Consider the following 15,587-nt stretch of genomic DNA (forward strand, 5'->3'; position numbering starts at 1 on the left):
TATATTGAAGACTGACAATTTTTGGAACTAAAAATGATTTATAAGAATACGATGGAATTTCGGTAGACTTGTTTTAAATATTTATTAGCTACAAGTTTTAATGTACAACAGTTTCCTTGATTCAAAAAGCGGGAATCCTAGATTTGAAACTAACATAATTTCTAGAAACCTTTGACAAAATACTCAAACACTTATAATACTACAGCGGCAACCACCAAAGTCTCCGAAATTCCTGTATCTTTTAGCTCAGCGCGAAACATCTATATATCAATATAAGCAAATCAATATCGTATATGAATACTTGGCTAGGAAAACGTTTTAGACTCAAATTTCTGCATGTCTGCCTCTAGCTAAATACAAAAAAAATGTATCTTCTTCATTGCTCAAATTAAAATAAAAAGTTTCCTCGTATTACATACTAACTTTACAAATATGCAAAATTTAATATACGATTATATATCAAAAATGACATTTTGGGTAGCCTGCAATTTTTTATAATCCTTGTCTAAATTTCTTTCGAAAGAGTTATCTTAAAAAGCGAAATAGTTTCAAAAATATTCATTATATGTGCTTGAAGGGTTAATTTTAATAAGCCGAATTTTCAAAATCACCACATCTGCCACACCAATGAAGAAGTTGATATGAAAGACAGTGCTGTTCAACGACCCGTTATCATACCTTTTTTTCATTATTCTGAAATTTTCTAATATATTACACGTCAATAAGGGACTTGAACTTATTTCATGAAGCAGATTGTCATAAAAAATGTTCTAACAAATTTTTAAAACTTTACTTTCACAAAAAATACTCAAAATGTTTTCATACCATTTTTGGGAGTATTTTAGCATTTTTGTAGTGTGTGATTGGTACTGAATGCATGACTTCACACAACAAAAATGTGAAATCACCTGAGTGCACTCATTGATTTCAATATTTTCATTTCTGCAGTCTGATTTAGCATTCTCTACAATTGCATGCGATGCTGAATGAAATCCTTCTTTCTCCGCATGACTGCAGAATTAAAAAAATGAAAGCATAATTCTCTTATGAAGAAAATATTGTGAAATACTGATTGTAGAAAAACTCTAATTTCAAAAAGCAAATGATTTCATTCTTCACCAGCTCTGATATATATATGTGCATGTTGCTACAAAAGCGCGATTGATTTAATAAAAACATTTATAATAAGTAAAAACAATGCAAAAATGAAATGTGAAATATACAAAAATGCAATTTAAGTTTATCGTTGCCAATTTATATAGATATGTATGTGGATTAAGGTTTTGAAAGATATGTAAATTGTAATTTAAAGTGCTATAAAAATTTGCTAAATTTGCAAACTTTAACAACAAATAACTTTTAAATTATAACTTTGCGCACTTTAAAATATATATATTTGTGATCGGGAGAACTCCCTCTTTAATTTGATACCAAGTTTTGCCCCGAACTCGGGGGGTGCTATTCTAAAATTTTCCCAAAGTCTTTAATATACAATGATTTTTGCTGTTTATTTCGACAAAAATTTTTGATTTGATTTTCGTGCTCATCGAAAGAATTCACAATTATATAGCACCATGCCGCGAATTATGATAAAAGGTGGTGTGTGGAGAAACACTGAGGTAAGCATTTGACGCGACTGGTTACTCTTGGCCGTTTATTAACTAAATTGATAACTTTCAGGATGAAATCCTCAAAGCAGCTGTAATGAAATATAGCAAAAACCAGTGGTCACGTATTGCATCACTGCTGCACCGCAAATCTACCAAGCAATGTAAGGCACGATGGTACGAATGGCTTGATCCTAGCATAAAGAAGACAGAATGGTCACGGGAGGAGGATGAAAAGTTTTTGCATTTTGCCAAATTAATGCCAATACAATGGCGTACAATTGCGTGAATCATTTTGGTCGGCAGGTATGCCGCGGATATATTCTTGGCACTTGTTATTGATGGCTTTTATGATGCCACCAACACAACCTGGACAGACGCCACTGCTCAGTCAACCACCCAAGCCGGGTCAACCCCCAATACCCGGACACGTCCGGACGTCCTGGTTATAATGTATGCTAATACAACTAATAATTTACAAATTTGCTGATGATTATTTTTGTGTTATTTTCTTTAGCAACCACCTGCACCTGGTACTGGTAAATATCAACAGCCGCAACAGTATGATCAAGCCCAACGCCGTTTAGATCCCGATCAGATGCCAAATCCGATAAGCCTTATCATTGAAAATCAAAATACCGCTGGTGGTGCTTTTATTACTAATGAACAGGGTTTATTACCACCATTGGTGACCACAAAATATGTGGTAGAAGATCAGGGTAACTCCTCGCCACGTTACGTTAGGTATCGATAATCGAAATTAATGTTTTGTTTGGCAATTACATTGATCTTTCTTCTTTGCAGGTCGTCTTTGTATTGCATACCTGCAACAGCTGATTTATTAAAAACAACAGCTTTGTCCATTACACTTACCGTCTCACCAATGGCACGCACGGTTGAGGGTGAATATGAGCCACCCATTGTAAATTTTGGTGAATTGGGTGCAATTAGATGTAATCGTTGCTAGGCTCAATAGCAACTTGTACATGCTGGTCGTCGTTTCCAATGTCTAATGTGTAAAGTAACAAGAGATGGTAAAAAAATCGTTCACTTTTACTTGTGTTCATTGATCCATATTTTTTCTCAACAGTGCCAACTGCATATTTCCAACATTTGGGCCATACCGGACAGCGTGTCGATAAATATGAATGTCCTGAACTTGTATTGGGTACATGAGTATTTGTGTAAAAAGGGCTTGGGTACCGATAGCTCTCATGGTAAACCTCAACTCATATCCAACATCAATGCCTCGCATTCAATTGTGGCACTGTACGGACTACATTAAGTTCACGTAGTATGGACAAGCATATTGTTGATTCCAGTGGTAAGGCCACAATTTCAAATGATGGGGCAACCATTATGAAACTATTGGATATTGTGAATCCAGCCGTAAAACTCTAGTAGACATCTTTTTTGGAGCTTTCTGGCCGGCTTTCCTTTAAAATAAAACAAATGTTTACTTCTTCATCCTACGCGTTTCGACGCTGTATTGCGTCTTCCTCAGGGATTTCTATTTATTACACAAAAACGAAAAACATATAAATTGTTGGAAATTAGCTTAGTCATAAGACGATACACAGTTTTGAACATATTGGACTTACATCTTTTTGCTACTTAATGCACAAATTTTGTATGAAATTTAAATATAATATCATTACATCAGTAGATAATAACCACACAATATAAAAACACTGTGACATCATTCCCTCTCAAAAGCTAAACATTTAATGTGATGGCGCTTGCATACGCGCAATTTATGCTGTCTACATCTTCTCGATAATTTACAACTTTCGATATATTTTGTTGTATGCGCAGCCCTTCTAACGTCAACCTTCGTCTTATTCTGTTCTCCACGTCCAAAACCTTACATTATCGAAATCAGCTGTGTGCTTGCAATCCGTCAGGTGCTGCGCTAAAGCTGTGGTGTTTTTGTTGTTTTTTGCGTCTAACCTGTGTTCATTTATTCTCGTGTTGACCGATATTTTTGTTTGTCCCGCAAGGAGGGATGGCCTGAAGGTTTAATGTGGCCACATAAATCGTTCCCGAGATGGTCGGGCTAGCACTTTAATGGTGCTGTGTTACCGGAGCGTACCAGATCTGTATCCGGCTAAAGGACCATCACATCGATAATACTCCCCAAAGCATTCGGGGAGCAACCTTATCGCTACAAAAACAACAACAACATTGTGTCCAAATCCCGAAAAAAACTATAAAATTTGTGTCAGTGAAATGATAATTATTGCTTTTGGTTGTTAGTTTTGAGGCATCGTCATCGAGTTCCTTCTGATCGTATATGCCGGTTCTTTTGCATTCTTTTACATGCATAAAGTGCCGTTGAAGCCTTCCTCACCCTCTCCTCCACGTTGAGCTTCCATGACAGCTTACTGTCTAGGATCATTCCTAGATATTTTGTGCAAGGTTTCTCCCGTAGGGTCGCCCCTCCTAACTTAGGCCTGGTCCAATTAGGGACCTTGTACCTCTTTGTAAACAAGACCATATGCAACGTCATCTGCGTAAACCGTAAGTTTTTCTGGTCCCTCGTAGAATCCCCTAAGCAGTTGGTTAATGACCAGCGTCCACAGCAGAGGTGATAGCACCCCTCCCTGCGGAGTGCCCCTGTCCACTAATTTCGTGGCCGCGTATAATCCCCATTGCGATGTAATCTTACTGCAGGTTAACATGCAGTCGATCCATCTGGGTAAGGGTGGATGTACTTTAACGTAATTAAGACCATCAATAATCGCCCATTTAGAAAGGCCCGGCAATGCTTAAGATGACTTCTAGAGCATATTCCTTATATTCCAGGGCTTTTTCTATGCTTATTACCACCCTATGCAATGCGTTGTCTACTGACTTGCCTTTGGTGTACGCCTGTTGTGTTGTGGAGAGCAGCTTTTCATCCACGTTGGACTTTATGTACACATCTATCAGCCTCTCAAAGGTTTTGAGCAGAAATGATGTTTAGCTATTGGGTCTATAATCTTTGGGATACACGTGACCGATCTCCCCTGCATTTGGTAGGAAAGCTACACGAGCAGTTCTCCAAGAGGGCGGTACATGATTCAGTTTTGTGCACCCATCGAATCACTCATCTTCTCGGGAAAAGCCGGCGTGCACTTCCGAGAAAGTCGGAGTCTTAGCATTATCTCCCTTTGGCTTATCTCCTACTTCCGTAGTTGGAACTTCCCTCTGGCTCGCAGCCTTCGAGGTAGTTGCTACCTTGCTTTTGGGCGCATCTGTCTTACAGCTTTGGGCCTACTTGTCTTGTCTGAGCGACTGCCCTGCCTCAAGGCTCTGCGACTGGGCCCTTTCTGCCTCTTGAAAGCAGGCTTGCCGCCTTCCGCCGAACGTTGCCTTTTCATTCTGCCATTCAACGCTTCTTCCTCCTCATACCTGTTGCAGAACCGAGGGTTTCTCGCAGCAAACCTTTTGAACTGCCTTCGACCTACTTCTACCGCCTCATGAGTCCATGCCAAGCGCTCGATCTCCTCTTCTGTTGGGTCCACCACTGACCAACCGTCAAAGAAAGAGAACAACAAAAAAAATTATTTTTTGTTGAACAAATTTGAAATGGATTATGTAGCATTATGGGGTGAATTAAATGAAAAAAGATTGATAGGAGGATTATACCAACATTATGAGTATCAGCGATCAAAGGTAATTTAAAGGCTTGCTTGAAAAATACGTACACTATTGCTTTTTGTTCTATTCATTAGTTTTGTGAGAAATTTTCGGTTTAATAAAGAAGCCTCTTTGTATGTGCTAAATAGCATTAAAAGTGAGATGAAAACTCCACAGAGAGCAACGGCAGTCCATGAAATTATAAAAGTTTCAACAACTCTAAAGTTTCTTGCTCAGGGAGCATGCCAACACTTGATTGACGAAGACCGTCACGCGGGACTAGCACAGCAAACCGTTTCGAGTTGTCTTTTGGAAGTTTGCAGTGCAATTGAAAAGATATTGTGTCCACAGCATATAACTTTTTCCTTGATAAATCGAGAAAAACAGGATGCTTCTTGTGTGGATTAAGTGCCGAACGGCTGCAGGAAGGTTCCTCGTTCTCCTGTTCGACTGAGTCGCTGTCGGCATTAAAAGCCGCTTCTAAAACTTCGCTTGGCACTTCCGTCATAGCCTGACGCCCTCAAACTCCCGCGTGCTATCTATCCCGTACACAGCTTGGTTCATCGATAGCAACTCGCTAGCTTGCTGTTCCAATTGTGTGCGCGAGGAGTAAACAGATGGACCGCCCCCCGTACCAGCAATATTGGTTTTGCTGCGACGCATTTTGGCCTTCAAATGGACTTTGTAGTCAGCCCAAACCTATAAATTATATTAATCCCATTATAGAATTAAAAAGTACACATATATCACCCAACCTACTTTTTTTCCAGCCGGTCATATCACGCGTCGGTGGTCCAGCTGCATAAAGTTGGGAAGTTACTCTCTTCCATAAATTATTGGCTGCTGTTTTTGCGTTGGGCGTTTTAAGTAACCCTTTGGCCAAATCTGGGTGTGTTGCCATGAAGTCCACTGGGATTTCAAGTTGTTTCTTTTGTGTTTGTTTAGTCTTTGGATTTGCCATATATATTAAAAAACAAAAAACAAAGTACAATGAATACGAAATATCAATTTATAAATCATCGAATAATACGTACATATTTGAACACTGCGAATGCCTATTAGTTGTAGCAAGAAAAATGAGAAAGTCCAGGCTGTTTGACATTCGCTTTCGCTATACAGAGTGCTTGCAATGCGAAAAGGGAGAAAAATTGCGAATGGGCGAAATGTGAATCCGAATGTCAAAATAAGAATGCAAATATCAAGATATAGAGTGCCGATTTTGTGATTTCGCGTATTTTTCTTTTGCATCGCAATACAGAGTAGGCCTCTGGTAAATCTATCATCGACCATATTTTCACAATGCGCCACATCTTGGAAAAAAACCGCGAAATGAGCCGCCTATATGCCGCTAAAACTTATACGGCTGTGCAAAATGACGTTGAGCAAAACCATCAGCTCAGTCAGAATACTTTGGACTAGGCAAGCAATTGAAGGGTAAAGTCCTCTCTCGGCAAAAGGAAATCATGATCTACAAGTCACTTATCATACCCGTCCTGTCATATGGTGCAGAAGCATGGCCGATAACACCATCACATAAAGCGGCTCTTAGAGTGTTCAAGAGATGAGTTCTTCTAAAGATTTACGACCTCCTCGCGTTGGCGACGTCGAGTACCGAAGAAGATTTATGCCCCTTTTGCCGTTTACAACTCAACGTAGTTGGTTTGTAATTACAACAACTCAACTTTAAGACGATTGAACTCCTGTTTGGTATTACGAATTACAACTTAATTTAAGTTGAAGTTGAATTGATATTGCCAACCTAAAAAAGTGATGATTTGACAGATAAATAAACAGCTGATCAATTTGTGGCGGAAATCTAAGCATCTGCAAAAGTGATTTTTTTGATTAACAGAAAAATGGATATCAATTAAAAAATATTGTTAAGAATTCATGAGCTTAACACCTGCTTATAATAATTTAATATTCAATTATTATGTTTTTCTATGAGAAACTGAAAAGAAAGAAAGAAACATTTACTGGCATATTGCGATGGTGCCATTTCGAAAACCACCAACTTAATCATCATCAGGCAATTTCGTAATGTTATCAAAGGTTTCACCGAGATTCCAACCGCGAATGATACGGTGAAACTGCAGTTATCTTAACCACTCACCGTGTGATTCGCGGTTGGAATCTCGGTGAAACCTTTGATAACATTACGAAATTACCTGATGAGGATTACGTTGGCGTTTTTCGAAATGGTACCATCGCAATATACCAGTAAATGTTTATTTCTTTCTTTTCAGTTTCTCTTAGAAAAATATAATAATTTAATATTCATTAAAAAGTACACAGTGAATATTCATTTATTATAAGCCGGTGTTAAGCTCATGAATTCTTAGTAATAAGTATAAATCGAACATACCATTAAACAAACAAACATAAACAATATTAAATTTATTTTATAACGGCGAAAATTTTAGTGACATGTCGCGAAAACGGAAATAATTCGGATCATCACTCCAATCCCTTGGAACTACCAAGCACCAAATAAGAAAACGTTTAAGTGACAAATGATGAGCTTCTAATGAAGTTATTTTGCAAATTTGTAAGTTATTTTCGGTTAAGTAAGAAAGAATATTGCTCGAGGGACGGCCGTACCCCTATTTTAAAACTACACTCCTTGCTGACGGCAGCTATAAAAATGCCGTGGTAATGATTTTAGTGTTGGACTGGACAAAATCTACAGTTAATAAAGAGGTTTTAGATATTGAGGAGCATATTTGTGCGAAGTGGATTAAAACCCATATGACTCCAGAGCAAAGCGCTACAAAACCCCCATTTTACTCTAAAACAGGATTCCCAGGAGTTCCAACTTCGGGTCAAAAAGATGTTCAATGTAATATTTGGTTGAAAACTTTTTTTTCTATAAATTGTACAAAATTGCTGATTATAAAGATTGTTTAAATGAATTTAAAAAGGGTGTAATTACTCGCTTCCCAGCAGCGATTTGTAAAAATAACCCTGGTTGGGTCCAACACCTTTCTGCATCGGTGTGTACAAAAAATGACAAATGAAATTTTTAATTTTTGCTTGCGGATTCTAAAAACGTAGGTCGAAGCGTGTCTTTTGATACCAAATTTGAAAACTTTTGTTAAAAATTAGGTGGTGAACCGTCTTGTAAAACGTTACCTTTTTTCCAAACAACTGCAAAATTGCCCTGCAAAAATCGTGTGACCAAAAACGCACACAGCCACACGAATTTTTGACAGGGGTGACGATTTGGAATGAAAAATTCTGTAAATGAAATAGCATGTTGACAATTTTAGCTTTCCCACTATGTATCGTGCTCTCTCGCACCTATTATATTGTAACGAATTTACTTGCAAATCCTCTTATTTGCCCTTTTGCTAGGTTCGTATCGCTAAACTGTTGAATAAATAACTCCAATATTGAATAATGGAAAAATGGCCTTTATTAAAATACTTCACAATAACACTCAAACTGTGCAACGAATAGCTTAACAACCAAACTGATAGCTCAAATGAAACTCCACTATTCAAAATAATACTGCTATTGCTCGCTAGATATCGTCTTAGTCGTAACTGCTTGACAACTCAAATCAAACTGAATTACAGCGCCTCTACATCTGTCGCCTTTTATACTCTTTGGTTTCCTCGTTCGCATTTTCTAGAATCTACTAGCATTGTCCATGAGCTCTCAAACTTCTCAGCTATAACTAAAATTGCACAATTTTATAGTTTTTCTCATTGCATACTTATAGGAGTATCTCAGATATATGCATGTGTTAGTGCATTGACTCTCCGCTGCTCGTATACGTACATGGTACATATGTGTGCTAGTCCGCCATTTTTAATGAGCACGGTGCCGGCGGTGAAAATTTCAAGTTTGCCAAATAAATTATGTAAATAAGAGTTTATTTGGAGGACCTGAGGCGTTGGTCTGATATATATTATTATTCAGAAAATGTGAAAAAATTCAACTTGCATTCGTAATACCCAACAATCAAAATACAACACAGAACTTGGACTTGGCGTCTTCTCGAAATATTTGGAAAATCAATTACGATTTTTGTCTAGCGTTAGAGAACTTTACGAACAACAACAATATGGGGAGATTGAAGAATTTGGATCTGCAGTACAAAATAATATAAATAACTTAGCGATGTTGGATGTAAGTGTTTGGAAAGTGAATTTAATATTGTAACGAGTTTACTTGCAAATCCTCTTATTTGCAATCCTCTGCTAAGTTCGAATCAGTAAACTGTTGAATAAATAACTCCAATTTGTAATAATGCAAAATGGCCTTTATTAAAGTACTTCACAATAACACTCAAACTGTGCAACCAATAGCTTGCTTAATAACCAAACTGATTGATAGCTCAAATGAAACTCTCTATTCAAATAATACTGCTCTTGCTCGCTAGATAGCGTCTTAGTCGAAACTGCTTGACAACTCAAATCAAACTGAATTCCAGCGCCTCTACAATTGCCGCCTTTTATACTCTTTGATTTCAACCTTCGCATCTTCTAGGCGCTTCCAGAATCTACTAGTCCAGCAGCTCTCAAACTTTTCAGCTGTAACTACAATTGCACAATTGTATAGTTTTTCTCATTGCATACTTATAGGAGTATCTCAGATATATGCATGTGTTTATGCATTGACTCTCCGCTACTCGTATACGTACATGGTACATATGTGTAGACGCAATTATTGTTTCGTTTATAGTGATTGATCTATGGATGTGAATTAACGTCACTGCTTAGCATCGGCTTAGAGACGATAGCATCGCTCAGTGCTGCTAACATTCGTTACAATATGTATTTATGTTTGTAGTTGTACAATATTACAAATTCTAATATTTTTCCAGAAAACAATAGTTGCACTTCGTGCACGTCTCCAACAAATGGAATAAACAACACAATACGCTTCGTTGCTTGGAAATCGAGCACAAATGGAAAAAAGTAACCAACTCCAAGAAACCAGCAACGGACATGCCTGTAGAAAAGTGGTTACGAAATCTTACAGCGTAAAGAACAACGTAAAGCTCATCGACAATAAATAGCTAAGAGACATACTGCAGCGGCTCAAGAACGTATGCGTAATATTTCTATATTGGCCCACAATGATAGAGGTTTCGATACATTTGGCTTAAACGACAATGATATGGATGTGTATAAATCAATAAATAAGGATAACGAAAAGTGATAATGGTAAAAGTGATAATGATAAGCTACTTGAATGTGAAAACATTTACGTCAATAAAATCCATCTTTTATGCTGCAAAGCTCGGCTCAAAGCTGTGATGTAATTTGCTTTGAAGTGCTCTTTACTTTATGTTCAGTAAAGCGTATCACCAAAAACACGTTCAAAATGTGGCCCCGGGGATTGTAAAAATTCAAGAATCTGTTCATTGCTTCGAAACGTCGGTAATTCTATACGACGGTAATTCTATACGACAGCATGACACTCTTAAGACACCTCCAAAACTATCGAGAGGAATGTCAAAAGACGCGTTTTGGCGACAGGTTCGCGAACCCGAAAACGTGAAACAAAAATTTTGAGTCGTTCAAAAGATATTGACGAACAACCGAAATATTACCCCGGATCCCTCCGAAACCGGGGGTGCGATCCATGGTATTTTTGCGCAGAACAATGTTTTGCATTGACGGCCTTCGGTCGCGCTTATAAAAAATTACCCTGGCCGATCCACCAAAATCCCTTTGAACACGCATTTTTTTCCTCTGTACAAAACAACATTACAACCACCTGAATAGTTGCACTTTGTTTGTAAATATCTCTCTAGATACGTAATTTTTTTTCCGTTTTCGGATTCGCGGTTCTGATTTCAAAACGCGACTTTTGACACCCCTCCCGATATTTTTGGATGTGAATTAAGAGTGTCATGCTGTCGTATAGAATTACCGAAACGCCCTCTAGCTTTTGACAAAGCGAATTATGGAGGTGTAGAAGGAGCTGCCCTAATACATTATAGAATATATGCTATTTATTTCTACCCTCTCATGGGTCGATCATCAAACCCTGAAAATCACTTTTTATCATCAGTTTTTAAAATCTTTTTTGAATAACTTTGCTAATTAAATTTTAAATTTTCATAAAATGGAACAAAAAGAACAATCAAATTTGTTTGTTTAGATGATCAAAAACTTATGATCAGAGGTGGGTAGTTTTGATTACCTTACGAATTAAATTAAATTCCCCCTTAAGTATTCGACGAAAGTAATCAATTCCTTTCCTCCACAGCAAAAGAATTAATTACATTTCAGTTCTTTAAAAAAATACCAAAAGCAATTTCTTTTGTTCAATATATGCGAATGATATAGAAATAAAAGGCGAGCCTATAGCAGACGATGCATTTTTGATAGTATCACAATTAAATTGGGAGGATGAAGTTGTATGGGATGGCAATGATATCAAAGCAAAAGTGATGCAAAAATTGAATTCAAAAACAATAGCAGCCGGCGGTTACCTTCAAGTGGTTCGCGTAATGTAAGTAAATAAAATACAAATTTATACAGAGTAATGAAAATGAAACCCAATGAATAACATCATACATTTTTAGCATATAAAGTAAACCAATGGAGAATGAAAAACTCAAAATCAAATCAAAAAACATCATAAAACGTTTAACTAAAGAGTAATTTCCACAGCTATTATCAACCCAAGACTGAACCGACATTTCGTCTGAAAGTGGGTGGCGGCAATTTAATACAAAACTCGACAACTGTAGTTGAATTGCGTTCACCATTTATATCGGTATGTTGTTTCGCTTTTATATAGTTTAATTCTGTATATACATACTCCCTTTGTTTCCATAAACATTCAGACATATATGGGTTCAATGAAACTACGTGGCTTTCATCGTCCACCGCTTAAACGTAAAGACGGCGATATAATTTTATGCGAATTTTGTGAAGAGCATCCACCTTTAATGAATCAAGTAAAGTTGCAATGCATTATTTCTTTCTAGTTCAATAAAAAAAATTCCCAATTTCTTTTATAACAAAAACTAGGTTGGCATGTGTTCCAAAATTAAAAAAGTATTATAAACGCAAAGCTGCAAAGGATAATGGAACTCAGGATTTCAAAAATGGTGAAGTCGCATTTGCGCACACCAGCCCCTTTTTGGGAATACTTCATCCTGGTCAATGCATACAGACAGAAAATAATATGTATCATGCACCTATCTATCCACAACAAATTAGTCACACCGATTTCCTTCTTATTCGCAATCGTAGCAATTATTGGATACGTGATGTTAATGCTGTCTTTGCAGTGGGGCAGGAATGTCCGCTTTATGAAGTGCCCGGTCCAAATTCGAAACGCGCACAAGAGATTTTATACAGGTAAAAAATAAGAAAACTGGAAAATGCTTATTAAAATTAAAAAAATATTTTCAGGTTTTCCTTTATCGTTTATTTTGGAAAACTAGTGATAATCCATATCACATACGCATGGATGATATTAAACGCTCATTTTCATCTCACTCAGAAAACAGCATTTGTAAATGTTTAAAACAATGTGCAGATTTTCAACGTACTGGCATGGATTTCAATTGGTGGGTTATAAAACCCGAATTCCGTTTACTCTCCGAGGAAGAAATACGCGCCATGGTTTCACCCGAACAATGCTGCACTTTCTTTAGTATGATTGCGGCTGAACAGCGTTTAAAAGATGCTGGCTATGGTGAAAAATTCTTACTCGCTCCACAAGAGGATGACGATGAAGACGCGCAGCTGAAGTTGGATGATGAAGTGAAGGTTGCGCCTTGGACTACCTCGCGGTAAGTTCAAAGAACTTGTAGAATGGTATGAATTTTCGATATTGATACATATATGGAATATTAAATTGATCATCTCTTCTGTTTACAGAACTTATATACAAGCCATGCGCGGAAAGTGTCTTCTACAATTGACTGAGCCGGCACATCCAACTGGATGTAGAGAAATTTTTTCTTATGTGCGCGTACCCAGAAAGCCAACGGTGAGTTGCTACGATATTGTCATGCATACATTTCAGTGATTTATCTACTTATATTTTTTTGCACAGTAAACTAAAGAGGAGCAAAAGTCAGAACTTAAGCGCACTGTCACCGGCGGAGATGACAGTCTGGTCTAATGCAGTCACAATCCGGTCAAATACCACCTCAACACCCTATGCACCAGACATTTGGTGGCCATGAGAAACATGGTCCTCCAGGCATGCCGCCTGCATCTACTGGACCAGGAGGGGCAATGACACCACATCCAGTTATCCCAAGGTATATACCACAACAGCAACTGGGTTATGCAATGCCACGATAGCAGCAGCAACAACTCCCCAGCCTGGCTATCTGCCAATGCCACAACATCCGTGCTATCCACCACAACTTCAACCGCCAGGTTATCCTCTACAACAACCAGGTGCACCTTGTGGTTACATGGCTTAAATGATGCCACCAACACAACCTGGACAGGCGCCAATGCCCAGTCAACCACCCAAGCCGGGTCAACCCCCAATACCCGGACATGTCCGGACGTCATGGTTATAATGTATGCTAATACAACTAATATATTTCAAAATTTGCTGATGATTATTTTTGTGTTATTTTCTTTAGCAACCACCTGCACCTGTTACTGGTAAATATTAACAGCCGCAACAGTATGATCAAGCCCAACGCCGTTTAGATCCCGATCAGATGCCAAATCCGATAAGCATTATCATTGAAAATCAAAATAGCGCTGGTGGTGCTCTTATTACTAATGAACAGGGTTTATTACCACCAACCAAACAAGATAAGTCAGTTTATTACCACCATTGGTGACCACAAAATATGTGGTAGAAGGTCAGGGTAACTCCTCGCAACGTTACGTTAGGTATATATATTCGAAATAAATTTTTTGTTTGGCAATTACATTGATCTTTCTCGTTTGCAGGCCTTTTTGTATTGCATACCTGCAACAGCTGATTTATTAAAAACAACAGCTTTGTCCTTTACACTTACCATGTCCCCAATGGCGCGCACGGTTGAGGGTGAATATGAGCCACCCATTGTAAATTTTGGTGAATTGGGTCCAGTTAGATGTAATCGTTTGCAAGGCTAAAATGCAATTTGTAGATGCCGGTCGTCGTTATGTAAAGTAACAACAGATGGTAAAAAAAATCATTCACTTTTACTTATGTTCATTGATCCATATTTCTTCTCAACAGTGCCAAATGAATATTTCCAACATTTGGGCCACACCAGCGTGTCGATAAATATGAACGTCCTGAACTTGTATTGTGTACATATGAGCTTTTGTGTAAAAAAAAAGGCAAACCTCAACTCATATCCAACATCAATGCCTCGCAATCAATTGTGGACGCTGTACGCACTACATTGGGTCCACGCAGTATGGACAAGCATATTACTGATTGCAGTGGTAAGGCCACAATTTCAAATGATGGTGTAACCATTATGAAACTATTGGATATTGTGCATCCAGCCGTAAAACTCTAATCGACATCGCCAAATCTCAAGATGCTGAGATAAGTTTTTTGTTATATTAGAATATGTAGAATAAAAATTTTTCTCTTACCCTGCAAAAAATGCGATTAGTCCGGGATACATCCGGGATTAGTCGCAAAGGAGCATGCGACTAATGCCACTTTTGATCTCTTTATATGGAATGAATTGTTCCCTTTTGTTCGAGCATGTCCTATGAAGAGACTAATTGTACCCGTTTATACCCGAAAGGGTATAAATAGAGAGTGGTTACATTTTATACCCCTAACGTAGCAGGAAGAGACTAGTCGCATATTGGTCCGAAGAGAAGCAGAAACGGACCATTTTTTGCCAAGCCTTTCAAAATCTTTTCAGGTAGTTAAATTAAATAAAAAAAGAATCCGTTTAAAACATGTAGATTTATTTTTAATTGATATTGATGTAAATTATTAATTTTTAGTTTTCAGCGAAACATTTGTACAGTGGAAATAATTTATATATTTTATTTTCACGTATATGCATATTTGAAAAGTGTACACATTTAGTCCATGAATTCAAATGTTTATAAAGGTTTGTTTTATTATAGATAGTGCAGATATATTTATGTTTATAGTTAGTTTACATGTTTTTGGTTAGTTTACATGTTTTTGGTTACATAATTGATTAAAGTTTTTTTTAAATTAACGAATATAAATAAAAGACGAAAATAACTGATAAAATAAGTTAATAATTTTCACTGCTTTTTTCGTGTTCGCAACTGTATATACATTGTTTAACAAACCGGATTACCCTGCAAAAATTGTTGGATTACGTGTTCCATTTTCTTCATGTTGGAGTACTCTAACAATACTCCTTTGCAATGCGTTTGCGGAACACCATCAGCCGATCATTGCTCGTTTTTTAACGACAGTGAT

General features: G+C 37.5%; 2 protein-coding genes across 3 annotated transcripts; both read left to right on the plus strand.

The window, feature by feature from the left end:
* Nucleotides 1–1,510: 1,510 nt before the first annotated feature.
* LOC137246573 (protein transport protein Sec24C-like) lies at nucleotides 1,511–10,456 on the plus strand. The gene is made up of 6 exons (XM_067777654.1): nucleotides 1,511–1,619; nucleotides 1,681–2,060; nucleotides 2,125–2,351; nucleotides 2,412–2,641; nucleotides 2,698–2,931; nucleotides 10,060–10,456. Exons 3-4 carry the CDS (start codon nucleotides 2,206–2,208, stop codon nucleotides 2,572–2,574), a joined length of 309 nt encoding a protein of 102 aa, XP_067633755.1. The 5' UTR covers nucleotides 1,511–1,619; nucleotides 1,681–2,060; nucleotides 2,125–2,205; the 3' UTR covers nucleotides 2,575–2,641; nucleotides 2,698–2,931; nucleotides 10,060–10,456.
* Nucleotides 10,457–11,539: 1,083 nt separating this feature from the next.
* Nucleotides 11,540–15,244, plus strand: LOC137246574 (transcription initiation factor TFIID subunit 1-like). Of its 2 annotated transcripts, none has more exons than XR_010951566.1 (10): nucleotides 11,540–11,699; nucleotides 11,773–11,966; nucleotides 12,037–12,150; nucleotides 12,224–12,556; nucleotides 12,611–13,018; nucleotides 13,082–13,193; nucleotides 13,260–13,741; nucleotides 13,807–14,065; nucleotides 14,126–14,342; nucleotides 14,400–15,244. XR_010951566.1 is itself a non-coding variant. In XM_067777655.1 (10 exons), exons 5-7 carry the CDS (start codon nucleotides 12,665–12,667, stop codon nucleotides 13,260–13,262), a joined length of 444 nt encoding a protein of 147 aa, XP_067633756.1. In that variant the 5' UTR covers nucleotides 11,540–11,699; nucleotides 11,773–11,966; nucleotides 12,037–12,150; nucleotides 12,224–12,556; nucleotides 12,611–12,664; the 3' UTR covers nucleotides 13,263–13,741; nucleotides 13,807–14,065; nucleotides 14,126–14,342; nucleotides 14,400–15,244. The 2 variants fall into 2 exon arrangements, 1 of the variants encoding a protein (XP_067633756.1); XM_067777655.1 differs by having other exon boundaries at nucleotides 12,611–12,993.
* Nucleotides 15,245–15,587: the final 343 nt, after the last annotated feature.

This window comes from Eurosta solidaginis, chromosome 3, assembly GCF_040869045.1.
Source record: "Eurosta solidaginis isolate ZX-2024a chromosome 3, ASM4086904v1, whole genome shotgun sequence".
NCBI lineage: Eukaryota > Metazoa > Arthropoda > Insecta > Diptera > Tephritidae > Eurosta > Eurosta solidaginis.